The sequence below is a fragment of the Dama dama genome, chromosome 14, assembly GCF_033118175.1.
Source record: "Dama dama isolate Ldn47 chromosome 14, ASM3311817v1, whole genome shotgun sequence".
Classification (NCBI taxonomy): domain Eukaryota; kingdom Metazoa; phylum Chordata; class Mammalia; order Artiodactyla; family Cervidae; genus Dama; species Dama dama.
This window is the reverse complement of record NC_083694.1, coordinates 32,640,821-32,659,988: the sequence shown is the minus strand read 5'-3', so window position 1 is coordinate 32,659,988 and position 19,168 is coordinate 32,640,821. Positions and strand designations below refer to the sequence as shown.

Here is a 19,168-nt window from a genome sequence, read left to right as displayed (position 1 = left end):
TGCAGCTCAGTGGGGTAAATAGATATTGATTACAGGATTACCTTAAGGATATAAGCTTTCAATTGTGATAAGCACTTTCTATTAGTTTCCTAGGGCTGCCATAACCAAGTACCACAAGCAGGTGATTTAAAAAAAGATATTTATCATTTCACAGTTCTGGAAGCTAGAGGTCTAGAATCAGGATGTCAAAAAGTTGGCTCCTTCTCAGGGCTATGAAAGAAAGATCTGTTCCAGGGCTTTCTCCTTAGCTTGTAGATGGCTGTCTTCTCCCTGTGTCTCTTTACATCATCTTCCCTCTGAGAGTGTCACAGTGTCCAAATTTCCCCTTTTTTATAGATATGCCCATCATATTGGATTTAGGGGCACTCTAGTGACCTCATGTTAACTTAATTAATTCTGCAAAGACTTTGTCTCCAAATAAGGTCATACTTTGAGGTACTGGGATTAGGGCTTCAGCATATGAATTTCATGTTCATTCTTGTGCACGGTTGCTCAGTCATATCTGATGCCTTGCGATGCTATGGATGGTAGCCCTCCCTTCTAGGCTCCTCTGTCCATGGAATTTCCCAGGCAAGAATACTGGAGTGGGTTGTCATTCCTCCTCTAGGGGATCTTCCCAACCCAGGGATAGAACTCACATCTCCTCAGTCTCCTGCATTGCAGGTTTTTTTTTTTTACCGCTGAGCCACCAGGGAAGCCCTATATGAATTTGGGGAACCACAGTTCAACCCTTAATGCTTCTCAAAGGAAAAGTCTGTAGCGCTATGAGAACTCATAAGCAGGGGGTTTGAGGTCATTACAATAGCTAAAGGAGGCTTCCTTAAGGAAGTAAAGCTGAGAGGAAACTTGAGGATGAATAGGCATTTACTAGAAAGAGAAAAGAGGAGAAGTTTGTTCACCACTGAAATCTTTTGGTGCGGGAGAGCATGATGAGAACAAGCAGCTGAAAGAAAGCTGGCAAAGCTGAGGTGGGAAACTGACATGATCTCCATAATTTAAAAACATTACAGAGAAAATCTTAGACCTACAGTGATGTCGTGTTTCTCTGGGAGGGCTATATTTGCTGCTGTCAGATGCTTGTGGTTACCAGCAATCCCAGATGGACACAATCCAATCAGTGCTAGAGAAGATTCTTAGACCTTCTTTGGTCCCTTTGATCATTGATTTATTTCCAGTTGACCCTACTTCTTAGATACTTATTGAGAGTCCTAACCCAAAGCCTGGGCATTTAGTAAACTCTCCTGAGCAGGATGTCAGGGTATGTGTCCTAAACTCCAGATTTTGTGCTTGTAGCATCATGGGTCTATCAAAAATTCTGTTGAAATTCTTTGCCTCCTCTGCAATCAGTAGATAACCCTAGGTGTGGCTCCAAATGCCAAGTTCACTTGTTTGGGCTTTCTTTTTCTCTTAACAGAAGAGTTCATTCAAATGACCTATTTCACCATTACACCAAATGACTGCTTGTAGAGAGTCAGTGGTCAAGAAGTCAGATGAATGCTAATAGAATAGAAGCAAATGACATTAATCAAGCAGAATGATTATGATAACTAGCAGCAGAATGGTGAAAATGAGAAGAGATGGATAGATCGAGAAAAATTACAGGGTAGAATTGGCAGAACTTAGAATGGATTGGATGTGGAGAATGGAGAAGTGCCACAGATGACTCTTAGATTTCTAGCTTGAGCAACAGAATGGATGAGATGCCATTCTCTGAGATATACCATCCATTCCATGTGAAGAGAACTGACATGATTTGGGGCAAGGATCACAAGTTTCAATTTGTATTTGTTGATTTGTCAAATGTGCTTTGAGACATTTAAAAAGCTACATCAGTTAAATATCTATATGTGGTTGTGTTGGTATTCAGTCACTAAGTCGTGTCTGACTCTTTGTGACCCCATGGACTATAGCCTGCCAAGCTTCTCTGACCATGGGATTTCCCAGACAAGAATACTGGAGTGGTTTGCCATCTCCTTCTCCAGGGGATCTTCCTGACCCAAGGATTGAACCCACATCTCCCTGTTAGCAGGCAGAGTCTTTACCAATGAGCCACGTGGGAAGCCCTTAAACATCTATATGCATGAGCTCAAAAAAAGAGATCTGAGTGGGAGATGTAAGTTTCTGCATCACCATGGATGTAGAAGATGGACCACGATGGATGCTTAAGAAATCCCAACACTTCGGTGGGCATGAAAACTGATACAGCCATTATGGAAAAAAGTATTGAGGTTCCTTAAAAAACTAGGAATAAATCTACCATATGACCCAGCAATCCCACTGCTGGGCACATACCCTGAGAAAACCACAATTCTAAAAGACATATGTACCCCAATGTTCATTGCAGCAATGTTTACAATAGCCAGGACATGGAAGCAACCTAGATGTCCATTGACAGATGTGGTACATATGTACAATGGAATATTACTCAGCCATAAAAAGAAATGAATTTGAGTCAATTGTAGTGAGGTAGATGAAACTAGAGTCTCTTATACAGAGTGAAATATCAGGAAGAGAAAAACAAGTACTGTATATTAACAAATATATATGGAATATAGAAAAATGGTATTGATGAACCTAGTAGAGAATGGACTGTGGACACAGTGGAGGAAGGTGAGGGTGGGATGAATTGAGAAAGTAGCATTGACATATAAACACTAATATATATAAAATAGTTAGTGGGAAGTTGCTAAATAGCACAGGAAGCCCAGCCTGGTGCTATGTGGTGACATGGAGAGGTGGGATGGTGGGAGGGGAGGGAAGGGAGGGAGGGAAGGGATATATATACAAACATACATACATACATGTATTTATATATATATGTGTGTATATATATATATATATATATATATATATATATATAATTTGACTGATTCAAGTTGTTGTACAGCAGAAACTAACACAAAATTGTAAAATAATTTTCCACCAATTAAAAAAAAAAAGAAACCCCAACATTTGATTGTCCTTCTTTGCATGGGTAAAAGAGAAAAAGAGGAAATGGCTAGAGATGCATAAAAAAACAACAGAAAATGAAGGAAGTTTAGTGTTTCAAGAAGAAAAGTTGGTTAGCAGTATTGAACGCTGCTGAAAGTTTGTGATAATTAAATGTGGATGGGTGTTATTAAATTCAAGTTGCTCAGTAGTGATAAATTAAACAAATCACTGCAATCTGTATAAAGCTATTTAGGAGAGCAACACACTAAAGCTTTGAGAAGACAATAAACAAAAATGTCTTCATAATCTCAAAGTAGGGAAAGATTTCTTAAGCAGTATCAAATGCATTAACAGTAGTATAAAAGATTGATAAATGTTACTACACAAAAATAAAGAGATTCTCATCATTAAAGATACTATAGAATGTAAAAAACAAGCCACAGAATGGAGGAAGTTATTTGCAACATTTTAAAATGACAGACCCTGTATTCAGATCTCTGTATAACTTTAAAGATCAATAGAAAAACACAGACAACCCAATAGAATATGGGCCAGAAAGACACTTTACAGAAGAGAAGATCCAAATAGGGAATCAACACATGAAAAAATGTTCAGTCGCTTTAGAAATAAGTCTATTTATTTATGTAAATTAAAACTGCACTTCTCCTCATCTTACCCAACCAATACTACATTTGATAGTTTGAGAACAGGTTGCTGTTCAGTCACCAAGTCATGTTCAACTCTTTGGGGCCCCATTCCCTGTCCATCACCATCTCCCAGAGTTTGCCCAAGTTCATATCCATTGAATCAGTGATGCCATCCAACCATTTCGTCCTCTGTCACCCTGTTTTCCTTCTGTTTCAATCTCTCCTAGCATCACGGTCTTTTCCAATGAGTCAGCTGTTTGAATCAGATGGCCAAAGTATTGGAGTGTCAGCTTCAGCATCAACATCAGTCCTTCCAATGAAAGCCCAGGGTTGATTTCCTTTAGGATTGACTGGTTTCATCTCCTTGCAGTCCAAGGGTATTTCAAAAGTCTCCAGCACCACAGTTCAAAAACATCAGTTCTTTGGCACTCTGCCTTCTTTATTGTCCAGCTCTCACATCCGTATATGACTGTTGGAAAGACCATAGCCTTGACTATATGCACCTTTGTCAGCAAAGTGATGTCTTTGCTTTTTAACATACTGTCTAGGTTTCTCATAGCTTTTCCTGCCAAGAAGCAATCATCTTCTAATTTCATGGCTGCAGTCACCATCCACAGTGATTGTAGAGCCAAAGAAGAGGAAATCTGTCACTTCTTCCACATTTTCCCCTTCTATTTGCCACGAAGTGATGGGACCAGATGCCATGATCTTAGTTTTTTTAAAAAACATTGAGTTTTAAGCCAGCTTTTTTACTCTCCTCCTTCACCTTCATCATTAGGCTCTTTAGTTTCTCTTTGCTTTCGCATTAGAGTGGTATCATCTGCATATCTGAGGTTATTGATACTTCTCCTGGCAATCTTCATTCCAGGTTGTAACTCATCCAGGCTGACATTTCTCATGATGTGCTCTGCATATAAGTTAAATAAGCAGGGTGACAATAAGTAGCCTTGTCATACTCCTTTTTCAATCCTGAATCAGACACTTGTTCCATACAGAGTTCTAACTGTTGCTTCTTGACTCTCATCCAGGTTTCTCAGGAGACAGGTAAGATAGGTAAGGTAGTTCCATCTCTCTAATATTTTACCACAGTTTTTTATTATCCACACAGTCAAAAGGCTTTAGTGTAGCCAGTGAAACAGAGGTAGATATTTTTCTGAAATTCCCTTGCTTTCTCTATGATCCAGTGAATGTTGGCAATTTGATCTATGGTTCCTCTGCCTTTTCTAAACCCAGCATGAACATCTGGCAAATATAAGCTCTCAGAGGCTGCTGGTGGGAAAACACATTAGTACAAAATTTTGAAAAACAGTTTGGCATAATAAAGTTGAAGATACATAAACCTTTGACCAGAGATTCCACTTCTGTGAATAAAACTCTAAAGAAAAATCATGCACACGTGTACCAGGATACATGTATGGAAGTGTTCTTTGCAGCTTGTTAATATTCTCAGGCCATCTTTTCACAATATTCACATACATCAAACCCTTATTCTATATATCTCTAACCTTGTATAATCTATATACCAATTATATCTGAATAAAACTGGAAAAATAATATTGTCAGGCCAGAAACAACTCTAATGTCCTTCAACAGGAAAATGGTTAAATCAGTTCAGTTGAGTTCAGTTGCTCAGTCATGTCCAACTCTTTTCGATCCCATGGACTGTAGCACGCCAGATCTCTCTGTCCATCACCAACTCCAGAGCTTGCTCAAACTCATGTCCTTTGAGTCGGTGATGACATCCAACCACCTCATCCTCTGTCATCCCCTTCTCCTCCTGCCCTCAATCTTAACCAGCATCAGGGCCTTTCCCAATGAGTCAGTTCTTTGCATCATGTGGCCAAAGTATTGGAGTTTCAGCTTCAGCATCAGTTCTTCCAATAATTATTCAGGACTGATTTCCTTTAGGATGGACTGGTTGGATCTTCTTGCAGTTCAAGGGACTCTCAAGAGTCTTCTCCAGCACCACAGTTCAAAAGCATCAATTCTTTGGCACTCAGCTTTCTTTATAGTCCAACTCTCACATCCATACATGACTAGTAGAAAAACCATAGCTTTGACTAGACAGACCTTTGTTGGCAAAGTAATGTCTCTGCTGTCTAGGTTAGTCATAGCTTTTCTTCCAAGGATCGAACGTCTTTTAATTTCATGGCTGCAGTAACCATCTGCAGTAGTCTGTGAGATTTCATACAATGAAGAATCAAACAGAAAAAAATAAGAATCAACCAGTAATGAAATGGATGGCCTGGAGTTTATGTGGGATCATACGGATGATCTCACCAGCACACTAGTGAGTTAAAGAAGCAGATGCAAAAAAAATACATAAGTATAAAAAGCATGCAAATTAAATTTTGTTGCCTAGGGATGTATACCTAAGTGGAAAAACTATAAAGAAGCCAAGTTTGGTTATCACAGAAGTCAGAATGTTTACCTTTAGGAGAAAGTTTGAGGATTGTAACTAGGGGGAAGTTGGGGGAGCTATAGGAGATCGGCAATGTTCTACTTTTTTTGATCAGAGTCAATAAATGGGTGTTTGTTTTTTCTAATTATTCTGTAAACCATACTCATGGTTTGTGATCATTCTGTATGAAAGCTATATCTCATGATATGAAAGTTAAAAAAGAAGAAAAAACCTAAAACTTCCTTGAAAACTATACAGTTTAATCTTCAGTTAATCCTATTATTCTTGCAAATGGCATTTTCCACTAGTGACTGGGTTAATCAATGTGATGACTAAGGCTATGGCCACACATGATGTTGCACTTCAGTTCAGTTCAGTCACTCAGTCATGTCCGACTCTTTGTGACCCCGTGAACTGCAGCACGCCAGGCCTCCCTGTCCATCACCAACTCCCGGAGTTTACCCAAACTCATGTCCATTGAGTCAGTGATGCCATCCAACCATCTCATCCTCTGTCATCCCCTTCTCCCCCTGCCCTCAATCTTTCCCAGCATCAGGGTCTTTTCAACTGAGTCAGCTCTTCGCATCAGGTGGCCAAAGTATTGGAGTTTCAGCTTCAACACTTAGTCAGAAAAAATTCTCTATATTTGTGAAATCAGATAAAAATATGAAAAAATTTTGTTTTGATTCCCTAGGTTGGATCATTAAATGCATGCTTCCTTGCCAAGAGGAATTTCCAAGTTAATGTATATGAAGCTAGAGAAGGTGAGACAATGCTGAACAATGTGAGATGTGGTTCTGATTCTTTGACTTCTTACTCATTTAGAGTTTAAAAAGAAAAAAAAATTTTTAAGGTAAACCGTTAGACTTCATTAAAACCCTCAACAATCTAAATTTAATTTAATGCAAATTCATTACTATCCATATTTTCTTTAAAAGAGTTAACAAAATCTTTTAATTTGGTTCAGATGGCACCCATTTTTCAGGTATATGTGCTCACCCTGTCTTAGGATATAAGAATTGTGTGTAACATGAGGTCTACTTCCAATGTCTTAGATATCCGAGTGACTAAATCTGCACGTGGAAGAAGCATTAATTTGGCCCTTTCTTATAGAGGACGACAAGCTTTGAAAGCCGTTGGCCTGGAAGATCAGGTACCTTGTGAATGCATTTTCCTTACAGAAGATAAAACCTGTTGTTTTTCAACAATTGCACGGTCTTGATTTCTCTAAGTTCAAAGCAGCACTCAATGCCACAAAAATCGCTGCATGAGAACTGTTTTACAGAGGTTTTCAAACTTCTAAATTCACAACAGGGCTGACATTTCACACTTGAGGCACCTGACTGGGGAGGGGGCAGAGCACGTTGTGGGGCAGGTGGAAGTTGTACCAGGTGGAGACCTGATTATCACTTCTGACACTGGGCCATCAACAAGATAGTTAATCTTTGCCTTTTATTTGTGTGTGACCTGGGATGGCATCTGGAGTGAGAGGAGGCAGGCAACATCCATTCTTTTGACTACGTAGGTCCATAATCTCTTATCACAATTCTGTACTCCATAAAGCTCTGGGACTAGAAAGCTTTTTCATCACCCATTCAGCAGCAAATGACCTGATGCAGACTTTTTATAGCCTCTAAAAGAAATCTCTTTTTAGTGTGAATATGTTTTGCTAAAGAAATATTGTGTTATGGGGTGGTGTCCTAGACTAGTCTGTGTGTCATGAACTATCCACATATGCACTCATTACCTATCTAAACTTTGAAAAGTTCTGAATTCTGAAACCAACGAACTCTCAGTGTTTGGATAAAGATTGTGGGCCTGTTACAGATTTTCCTCATATAGACTCAAGATTGTCAAACTTCTCACTATCATGTATCTTGGAAATGTAAAGAGAAATAGTATATTTTTATTGACAGTATTTTTGTGAGAGTGTGTCTTTGAAATGATAAGTTTACATAAGTGTTATTTGCATTTCCACATTTTTCTTAGGCATGAGTAGGGAAACACTTTGCACTGAATTTCAGGAATCCTGTGATTTACTCCTCATGCTTTATTCTTTTGTAATCATAAAAAAGAACTTAATCTCTGACAATGAACTATTTCCTCACTTGTAATATTTGTTTTAGGTCCAGATAAACTTTTAAGTCTATTTTAGAATCTAAAGTTAAAAAAGACCCTAAAAACTAAACTTTGTAGGAGCATACTTTTTATTAAATTTCTATCATACTGTGTTCCCATGGTCTTTTACATTATTTTTTGATTTTTGGAAAATTTTTGAATAATCACATTTTAGAGTCAATATCTATTTTATTGGCATGATGCTACATTATGGAAATTGAAATAGACATCTCTGATTTTATTTCAGGTTGTATCCCGTGGTATCCCCATGAGAGCAAGAATGATTCACTCTCTTTCAGGAAAAAAGTCTGCTATTCCCTATGGGACAAAGTCACAGGTAGGTTTACCTGGTGATACTTTTCTGTAAAATGGTAATAGGTGAGTCTAATATCTTGAACCAGCTACTTGCTTGTTGACCTTGCCTTTCTTCTCTAGCTCTGTTTTGACATTGTTTGCTTGTTTAGAATTCAAAAATACATACTGGTTAATTCATAGGAGATGCTTAGAAATGGCCCAGTCCCTAATAAGCATTCAATGGACTTTCCCCATGGTTCAGCAGTAAAGAATCCACCTGCAGTGTAGGAGTCTTAGGAGATGCAGGTTCAATCCCTAAGTCAGGAAGCTCTCAGTTCAGTTCAGTTCAGTCACTCAGTTGTGTCCGACTCTTTGTGACCCCATGAACTGCCGCATGCCAGGTCTCCCTGTCCATCACCAACTCCCAGAGTTTCCTCAAACTCATGTCCATTGAGTCAGTGATGCCATCCAACCATCTCATCCTCTGTCGTCCCCTTCTCCTCCTGCCCTCAATCTTTCCCAGCATCAGGGTCTTTTCAACTGAGTCAGCTCTTCGCATCAGGTGGCCAAAGTATTGGAGTTTCAGCTTCAACATCAGTCCTTCCAATGAACACCCAGAACTGATCTCCTTTAGGATGGACTGGTTGGATCTCCTTGCAGTCCAAGGGACTCTCAAGAGTCTTCCCCAACACCACAATTTCCAAACATCAAGTCTTCGGCGCTCAGATTTCTTTATAGTCCAACTCTCACATCCATACATGACCACTGGAAAAACCATAGCCTTGACCAGATGGACCTTTGCTAGCAAAGTAATGTCTCTGCTTTTCAATATGCTATCTATGTTAGTCATAACTTTCCTTCCAAGGAGTAAGCATCTTTTAATTTCATGGCTGCAGTCACCACCTACAGTGATTTTAGAGGCCCCCAAAATAAAGTTACCTACTATTTCCACTGTTTCTCCATCTATTTGCCATGAAGTGATGGGACCAGGTGCCATGATCTTTGTTTTCTGAATGTTGAGCTTTAAGCCAACTTTTTCACTCTCCTCTTTCACTTTCATCAAGAGGCTCTTTACTTTTTCTTCACTTTCTGCCATAAGGGTGGTGTCATCTGCATATCCGAGGTTATTGATATTTCTCCCGGCAATCTTGATTCTAGCTTGTGCTTCTTCCAGCCCAGCGTTTCTCACAATGTACTCTGCATATAAGTTAAATAAGCAGGGTAACAATATACAGCCTTGACATACTCCTTTTCCTATTTCCAGTCTGTTGTTCCATGCCCAGTTCTAACTGTGGCTTCCTGACCTGCATACAGGTTTCTCAAGAGGCAGGTCAGGTGGTCTGGTATTCCCATCTCTTTCAGAATTTTCCACAGTTTATTGTGATCCACACAGTCAAAGGCTTTGGCATAGTCAATAAAGCAGAAATAGATGTTTTTCTGGAACTCTCTTGCTTTTTCAATGATCCAGCAGACGTTGGCAATTTGATCTCTGGTTCCTCTGCCTTTTCTAAAACCAGCTTGAACATCTGGAAGTTCATGGTGCACGTATTGCTGCAGCCTGGCTTGGAGAATTTTGAGCAGTACTTTACTAGCATGGGAGATGAGTGCAATTGTGCGGTAGTTTGAGCATTCTTTGGCATTGCCTTTCTTTGGGAAATGAAAATCCCCTAGAGGAGGGCATCTCAGCCCACTCCAGTATTCTTGCCTAGAGAATCCCATGAACAGAGGAGCCTGGTGGGTGGGCTAGTCATTGGTGTCTCCAAGAGTTGGACATGACATGATTTACACATGCAAGTCAAGAGCAGACTACACTAACTAAATGTACCTTTTCTATAAACAGTAATTGTCTTCCTGTGGGCGAGTTGCTGAGGAACTTGCAACCTGGGGACAACAGGCAGTAGTCCTATGAAAAGTTCTCTATGTTCACTATGAAAAGAACTCAGCCAAGCAATGGTAGGAGCACTCAGCTCTTATGTTCATAGAGGGAGGAAATCTTTCACTTTCAGAGAAGGAAAAGTAAGGCTTGAAACAGATAGTTTGTTTAAATCTTCAATTGGCAACAAAATAGCATCATTCCAATCAAATAACAGTTTTTTTATGGGGAGAATTGGGTGAGACCAAATTTCTAAAAAGCATAAATTTTTAAGTGTCAGGTGTGCATTGGATGAGAGCTTGCAAATACACTTTCAGATAACAGAATCTCACAGCCGTCAGCAGCTTTAGATGCATGGACTCCAACCACCTTGCTTTACAGATAAAGAAACAGGCTGCATGACTATAGGAGGTCAACATTAAGGGAGAAACTGGACAAGTTTCCTTACAGACAACAACCAGTGAGCATGGTGTAGGAGGCCCTCACAGGCATGCTGGAAGTGCTGCTTAGCTACACTATTTCTTTTTTCTAAAATGAGAGTGATATTCTTCCCATTATAGGCATAATAGTCATCCCACCTTTCTTTTGGATTAACACTGATTGTGCTGAGGAAATTCAATTCCTCATATCCATCTCTTCCCTGGAGATTGGACCAATACAGTATGAATAGATCAAGGAGTAAGATATGATTCAAAATAGCAGGGAAAGTGGATGAGAAGAGTGACTTGGACCTGAGACTAAAACTGACTTCCTGACTTTTACCAAGTGAGAAAGAGAGAGGGGTGAGGGAGAAACAGTTCCATCACCAGTGACTCCCCAAGAAGGTGAAAGTGTTGGTGCAAGTTTTCATTTCAAGGCCTTTAATACAGAAGAAGGAAATGATCCTTCTGCACTGAGGAATCCTGCCATTCCTCGATTCTTAAGAACTGGGTTAATGCTAAATTTATAGGTTTGCATCATTATTTTTATACTGGAGTCAAAAATGCGCCCTCCTTATCTTTTAAGAACTATATAAATTTGCTTTGAATTGGTCAATTCCATAACCTGTGGAAGGGCAAAGTCATCCCCATCACCCCAAGATTTCTTCCAGCATCCAGGGAGTGTGCGTATTGGCCTCTGCTGCCTCTTGATGTCCATTCCTTCTCCTCTAGTTTTGGTTATGTACCATGATAACCATACATGAAACTCATGATTTTTATCCATTTCCACACTCAAAATACATATTAATAGGCTTCCTCCTGGAACACAAACAAGATTTCAAGGGCAGAAGCAGCCATATTTGCCCATGAGGTTACTTTGCAGAAGGAAGCTACATGCCAAAGATGGTGGAGCAGAAAGGAGGAGGACGCTGATGAACTTGTGGATGTCCCTGAGATACCTCTAGACTTTTTTTTAAGTTAGAAAAAAAAGACAACTGTAGTGTATGTAAGCTACTGTGGTCAAGTCTCTGTGCAAACAGCTAAAAATAATCCCTGACTCATTACTGCATGTAAAGCTCATGGTAATTTGCACAGTGCTAAATAAATTATATTGGAGGAAAAAAATACACATGAATATACTGAAGACCTGGGGGGTCATGGAAGGCACACGTTGTACAGTGCACAGCAAACAATTCATAAGTTCCTACTGTATACAATTTGACTTCTGAAATCTTTTCTATATCCCTTTATCTGAGCCTTCCTCCCCTAGCTGTTATTTTCTCTGCCCTTTCTCCTTTGCTATGACTGTCTTGCTGGGTCCTCTCATTTCCCTCCCCAGTTGCCAAATATCAAAATATTCTCTAACATACAGAGCAGGCCGGAGTTCCCCCAATTCCTGTTCCTAAACTCCTGTACCCAAAATAAAGAAATGACACCCCCTTACTAGAAAACATTCTCATTTGAAGTCTATCAGGACAACAATGTAAACACTTTTTCCTAGCATATTTGAAAAAGTCAGCCCTGCAACTATTGTCTTACAAATCTCCGAAGAAGATTATCCTATTTCCTTTAGGTTTTCTTAGTGGGTTTTTTGGTTACAAGAGTCACTTTACAGCTCTTCACTTGTTTGTTCTTGTTCTTACTTATTCTTCACAAGGTAAGCTGTTTAGAATATGTATTGGAGAAGTGAAGCTTGATGGCAGTGACTCTAAGTTATGGTTATAATAGGAAACTGCCCAAAGATATGGAGCAGAATAGACCAGGACTCTCCCTAGTGTTCTGCAGGACCAACATGTCTATTGGTTCCCAGATGATCAGCCCCCAGTTTATCTCATCTAAGGGATCAGCTGACAAGGAGAGAATATTTTCCTTATGTTAATAAGACTTCATAATTTGCATGTTTCCTAGTATACTTAGAATAACAAGTGTGGTTTCTGTTGAAATGCAAACATTAATAATGTAGAAGACTGGAAAACAGAACCATAAGGCAGAGAATTACAAAGTTCCTGTTAATTTTAATTTATGACAAAGACACAGGAAGCTCCTCCTCAGTCTACTATTGTCTCTTTAGCATGACCAAGTTATTTTTACACCAAGTATAGATTTAGCTGTTAATTTTATATGCCTATATTTGAATGGGATCAAGATGAATAAAAGACCATATTTGTGTTAAATGTTGTAATGTCCCATAATTTTGAAATTTACATGCTTTAAATTTTTAAAGCAATAGACTTGTCCTGAATTGCAAGACAGCATTATGACCTTCATGAACCTTAAGTGAGTAAGAGTAGTGAAGTCACTCAGTTGTGTCCGACTCTTTGCGACCCCATGGACTGTAGCCCACCACACTTCTCTGTCCATGGGATGTTTCAGGCAAGAATACTGGAGTGGGTTGCCATTTCCTTCTCCAGGGGATCTTCCCAACTCAGGGACTGAACCTGGGTCTCCTGCATTGCAGGCAGACGCTTTAACCTCTGAGCCACCAGGGAAGCAGATAGACACTTTTGCTTTGTGGGACCCTATAAATCAATAAATATTAAAAATTAGACTATATGGACACACTGATATAAAGATTACATTAAGCTTTAGTATAATCCAGACTGGATTTATTCTTATCTTTTTAAGAATTAATGTGTATTATATTCTTATATTCATATTCTTATATTTATTTTTTCTTATGATTTTGAAATAAACTAAAATTATTTTCATGAACCCCTAAAAGTATCATAGGCCCTATGCACTGTTTGACTGGGTCTCATGGAAAAATCGGCCCTGTGAAGTCAGAAACAACCACCGCATGTCCCATGTACTGGAGTCTACCTATTCCTACCAACCCTCACCCTAACACAATCACACCACACACTCACACAGCCTTTCAAATTGAAATGAAAATTTCAAAGTAGTTTCTTTGGAAAATAATACATTTATTCTAGTAATGTTGTCATTTCTGAAGTTTTTTTTCACAGCTTGATTTGGAGACCTAAGATGAATATTTGAGATTTATGTTTGATAGTTAAAACTATCTTAGTGAAAATGATATTTTTGGTACCAAAAAAAGATTTGTTTTTATATAGTATCAAACTTTGAAAAAGCCTAAGTTTAAATTTGAACATTGTATTGCATGTATTTGATTAAAGTGTTTGTAGAAAAAAGGCTACTTACTTAAATGGTTGTAAAGCTGAGCTTGCAACCTTCTGATAAATAATTAGTATTTTCTATCGCTAAGTGAATAACATAGAAGCATATTTGCCCATTCTCCAGAAACAAACAGTATCTACTATATTTTTCTTGTAGTATATTCTTTCTATAAGCAGAGAAGATCTAAACAAGGATCTACTGACAGGTAAGTCCAATGCTTTATTCACCAGCCCTCATTTTCAGCAAAGCACGTGAGACTAATCTCGTCACATAATTAATTGAAACTTGTTTACCACTCCTTCTTAGGGGTTATTAAGAGCAAGACTATGTACAATACAAAGTGTTTCTTTAAAAATACTGGTGGTACATCTTCCAGCATCTCTTTTTCGTCTTATCAATGGTCTAAGTAAAAATTGTTTGTTCAGCATGTATTGAATCCCTATTATCTTCTAGGCACTGGGTTGAATGAGTGCCTCAGTTAAGAACTCACAATCTAGTGGAAAAACAGATATGCATATATAACCATTTTCAAAGAGACACAAGCAGATTTTTTTAATCAGAAATATGAAAAGCAATAGTGTGAAGACTGATAGAGAGCTGCAATTTTTTTAAGTATTATGAAAATCGCTGTGTGCAAAAACAAGAGTCTGGACTAAAGCTATAGCCAAGTGGTTGGGAAGAGGTATAGATTCAAGATATCTGTAAGAGACAAAATTAGATGCAGGGTGTAGGAAGTTGAGGAAGAGGAAGGTGTATATAAGCCTGAAGATTCTCATGTGCCTAACTAAGAAGACCTAGACCTATCCCTTAATTGAAAAGCCCCTGGACTGCAAATTAAATTTGTATACTGGATAATCAGTCCAATCACATTCCATGTAACCCTTGATCATAGGACATATGAATTTGTACTAAACAAATTCATTCCATGCAAAGCATGCCATTAGTAGTTCTACTATCTTTTAAATCAATCAATCCCTCTCAACGCATCCTAGCAGACTCTGACTTTTGGAGAGCAGAGCTTCCAGTTATTTATCTGTGTTTCTCCACATTCCCCTACCTAGGGTGAGTTTGTAACGTGTCTGTTGAATTGAATTGATCTGAACTGAACTGGGAGGAGGAGTGAAGGGGAAGGTCACTCTAGTTGATTCACGAGGGCTCAGAAATAGGGTTTAGTATTTGTCTTAATTCCATTTATTTACTTGTATTTGTAAGACTGACTTTTGGATGAGTAGATAAACGGCTAGGTTGCTTTATATATTCATGCTGATCTTAAGAAAAGAAACTACCAAACAGCTTTTAAAAATAATGGAAAATATTCTTTGATGTCTTAAGCACTATGATAATAACTGCTTTATATTGCATCAATTTTTCCAAACAACTCTGTGAAGTAAGAATTGTGTTTACCTCAGTTTTGTACATGGTAAAGGAAGCTTAGAGAGGGCCACAGTGCAGCAGGTTACACTGTTAATAAGTAGTAGAATCTGGATTGAACTTGAGTCTGTCTATTCCAAAGTCCATGCTTTTGACTATTACAGTCACTGTCTCCAGTAATATATAGGAAACACTGATAATACGGAACATGGGGAATATCCACCTTGCATGCTCCCTTGTTTTTCATTAGGTACACATTGCACAGCATACAACTTCATAAATGGCATAAATATGTTAATAAAAAGAACGCTAAACCTCTTGATTTCTAAACTGTTTGGCACATAAAGTTCTTTTACACAGCTCTTATTCCTTTACCTGGCATCAGATTGTGAGCCGCCTATTCCACAGATAAATGCTCATTCCTTCTGATAGAACAGCCTCCCCTCTGAAAGTACTGTAACTACATCATTTTCCTGCATCAGCTTTTCATGTGGGGTTGTTTCATGGTTTACTGTCCTGTGGGATGTTAATAACTGTTAAGTAAAACAAACAAAAACAATATGTGATCAGGTAAATTTGATAAACTTAAAACCTGCATTGGGCTTCCCAGGTGGCCCTAGAGGTAAAGAACTCATCTGTTAATGCAGGAGATATAAGAAATGTGGGTTCAATCCCTGGGTCAGGAGGATCCCCTGGAGGAGGGCATGGCAACCCACTGCAGTATTCTTTCCTGAAGAATCCCATGGACAGAGGAGCCTCATGGGCTACAGTCCTTGGGGTCACAACAAGTTGAACACAACTGCAGTGACTTAGCACACACACAAGAAAAAGCTAAAGCTAAGTCACTTCAGTTGTGTCTGACTCTGTGAGACCCTGTAGACGGTAGCCCACCAGGCTCCCTCGTCCCTGGGATTCTCCAGGCAAGAACACTGGAGTGGGTTGCCATTTCCTTCTCCAATGCGTGAAAGTGAAAAGTGAAAGTGAAGTAGCTCAGTCGTGTCCGACTCTTAGCAACTCCATGGACCGCAGCCTACCAGGCTCCTCCATCCATGGGATTTTCCAGGCAAGAGTATTGGAGTGGGGTGCCATTGCCTTCTCCAACACACAAGCAAACAGGCATCAAATTAGTTTTAAAAAGTTCTAGGACCTCCCTGGTGACCCAGTGGCTAAGACTCCATGCTCCCAATGCAGGGGGCCCAGGTTAAATCTTTTGTCAGGAAACTAGATCCCACCTGCCACAACCAAGAGATCCCACATGCTGCAATGAAGACCCAGTGAGCCAAATAAATACATAAATAACTATTAAAAGCCTTTTCTTACAGTACTTTCAGGGCCTTTATTCTACTAGTCTGCAGTGTGGATTTTCTAGGGCAATGCTGTCTAAGATATGACCACAAATGCCAGCCATATGCATAATTTAAAACCTTATATTAATCAAAATAGAAAACCTACAAAGAAATTGGTGAAATTAATTTTAATGGTATATTTAACCTAATATATCCAAAATATTATTATTTCAATGTATAATCTATGTAAGAAAACTACTCCTGAGACATTTTATTCTTTTCTTTTTTTTTTTTTGACTAAGTTGTCAAAACCCAGTGGTTGCATCCCATCTCCATTCAGAACAGCCACATTTTAAGCACTCAAGAGCCACATGTATCTGGGGACCAAGAAGGCACAGTCAGAGGGTCAGAGTATGAGCATTTCTGTAGTGACTATGACACAGAACAATTATTTCAGTTATCACAGGACTAGTGTTCCATGGAAAATTCTTTGAGCTGCATTAAATTCCTCTACATTTAATTTGAAAAAAATATTTACAAAAAGGTTGATTCCACAAACACATTTCGTGTTTGTCAAAGATACCCATAGCAGTTCGAGTAAACTCTGCTTTCTCTAAGTTATTTGTCAAAAGATTTCTTAAACATAGATAAGTCTTTGGCTTATCTCCAATTTCAATATCCTAAAGCTTCCAATCCTGTGTTCAAGAATCTTAAAGTCTGCAAACCCCAAATCAAACTCAAGCAAAGCAGAACAACAACAACAAAAAAACAAAAACCTGAGATGAAAAGGAGAGATGGGTACAGATGGGTACAGAAGTCAGACTACTGGCTTATTTTTCCTAAATTCTTTACTTTGTGTGATCTTAGTCATCTTACTTTTCCCTCCAGAAGCTCAGTTACTTCATTTATGAAATGAAGAGTTTTGAAATAAACTATCTCTGAGGTCTACACCAGCTCTAACATCTACATTCTGATTTGTGGCTCTAGGAACAATAAATAGCCCCTAATTATAGATCTCCTGCTCATGAGAAAAACTAGGAACAAAAATAATGTTTTACTACAGTGATAAGAACATAATTAATAGTTCAGAAAATGAAATTCACTATAGATTTTTAGCAGGCCAAAAAAGCACTAAAATAATTTGATTCTATTTATTAAGAGGTTTCTAATCTTCTTACTCACTTTCCCCTATTTCAGTGTTTGATTACAAAAAGATCTATATTTATATATAAATCATCTATAACAAATTGAGTCAGAAGTCTAGAGGACTTGCTAAAAAGAGATACAGAGTCAGACATAGTATGAAAAAAGAAGTTTGACTGACTATTTCCAATCACAAACTAAGCCTTAATTTGGGGGCAACTTTAAAATATGTGATGATTACTTCTTTCCTAGGGTGCCAACAATTACAATGATGCAAGAATATACATAGTTAGATTTTTTTTTTGATGGAGACAATTAATTTTTGTTTATCTCTTTTACTACCATATTATCCTAGAACATTTGCCAAACAGTTGTCAAATCACATTTTAACTGATTCGTGTTTACACTGTTTAGTATCTCTACCACACTGTTCTCAGAAAATGATTAATTCAATTTAAGTGAAATAAGAATTGGAATTTCATTTCCATTAGTTTTCTCTCTTTGTTTCCTCAGCTGTTGAGAAATACTCCAATGCAAAAGTGCACTTTGGCCACAGGCTGGTGAAATGTGATCCTGAGAAAGGAGTGATCACAGTGCTTGGGTAATCACCGGTCAGCCCTTTGACTTCAGAGGTGAAGGGCTGAAGTGGAGAACTGTGCCTGTAAACTTTGCTCTTGACTTCTTTCAAAGAGTTAAATGATTACTAACAGGGTAATTCAAGTAGTTTCTACAGTCAAGTAATTTTATGTTGATCATTAGCACCAATATTTTTCCTGATTCTCCTGTTCACTCATCTTCTTAACAGTGTTCTAGACTGGTAACCATACTCTGCTTCTAACACTCTCCTAACTTGAAACAGATAACTGCACTGCTCTGCTCCTCTCCTCTTTCTGAATACTATTGTCTGCCCCCCCCTTGGCTGAGCCCATTTCCTCTAAAGTTCCAAGCCTCATATCCCACTTGGGGGATATATCTTGGATTCACAGTTTGTTCAACAACTACTTGTAAATTCACATTTCTATTTGTAATAATAATAATAATAACCCTTATTTCGATCTTAATATTAATCTCCCTTTAAACACCTTTGCAAGTACTTCTTGCCATAATCTCACATGTATCTAAAATTTTGAACACCTGTTTGTCCTACTCCTAACTTCCCTAGTTTGTTATTGTTGCTGTCTAGATGCTCGGTCAAGGCCAACTCTTTGTGACCCTGTGAACCATAGACCACCAGGCTCCTCTGTCCACGGGATTCTCCAGGAAAGACTACTGGAGTGGGCTGCCATTTCCTTCTCTAGGGGCTCTTCCCCACCCAGGGATCAAACCTGTGTCTCCTGCATTGGCAGGCAGATTCTTTACCACTGAGTCACCTGGGAAGCTGACTTACTTAGTACTTTTAACCAAATAATTAGAATCATTCTTGATGTACCCCTTTCCTTATTTTCTCCCATTTGATCTGAAAACATTTCCCAGTGTCTCATGCTTCCTGTCTGCCTCAGAGCCTATGTTGTCCTTTCTCCTGAGCACCAGTCCTTGGGATCTCACCC

General features: G+C 38.7%; 1 protein-coding gene across 1 annotated transcript in view; it reads left to right on the top strand.

The window, feature by feature from the left end:
* KMO (kynurenine 3-monooxygenase) overlaps window positions 1-19,168 on the top strand; it is a 68,014-nt gene that overhangs the window by 19,282 nt on the left and 29,564 nt on the right. Inside the window, 5 exon segments of the mRNA XM_061160264.1 lie at window positions 6,674-6,743; window positions 7,035-7,132; window positions 8,345-8,434; window positions 13,978-14,026; window positions 18,135-18,222. Of these exon segments, the coding sequence (XP_061016247.1) occupies window positions 6,674-6,743; window positions 7,035-7,132; window positions 8,345-8,434; window positions 13,978-14,026; window positions 18,135-18,222 (395 nt within the window).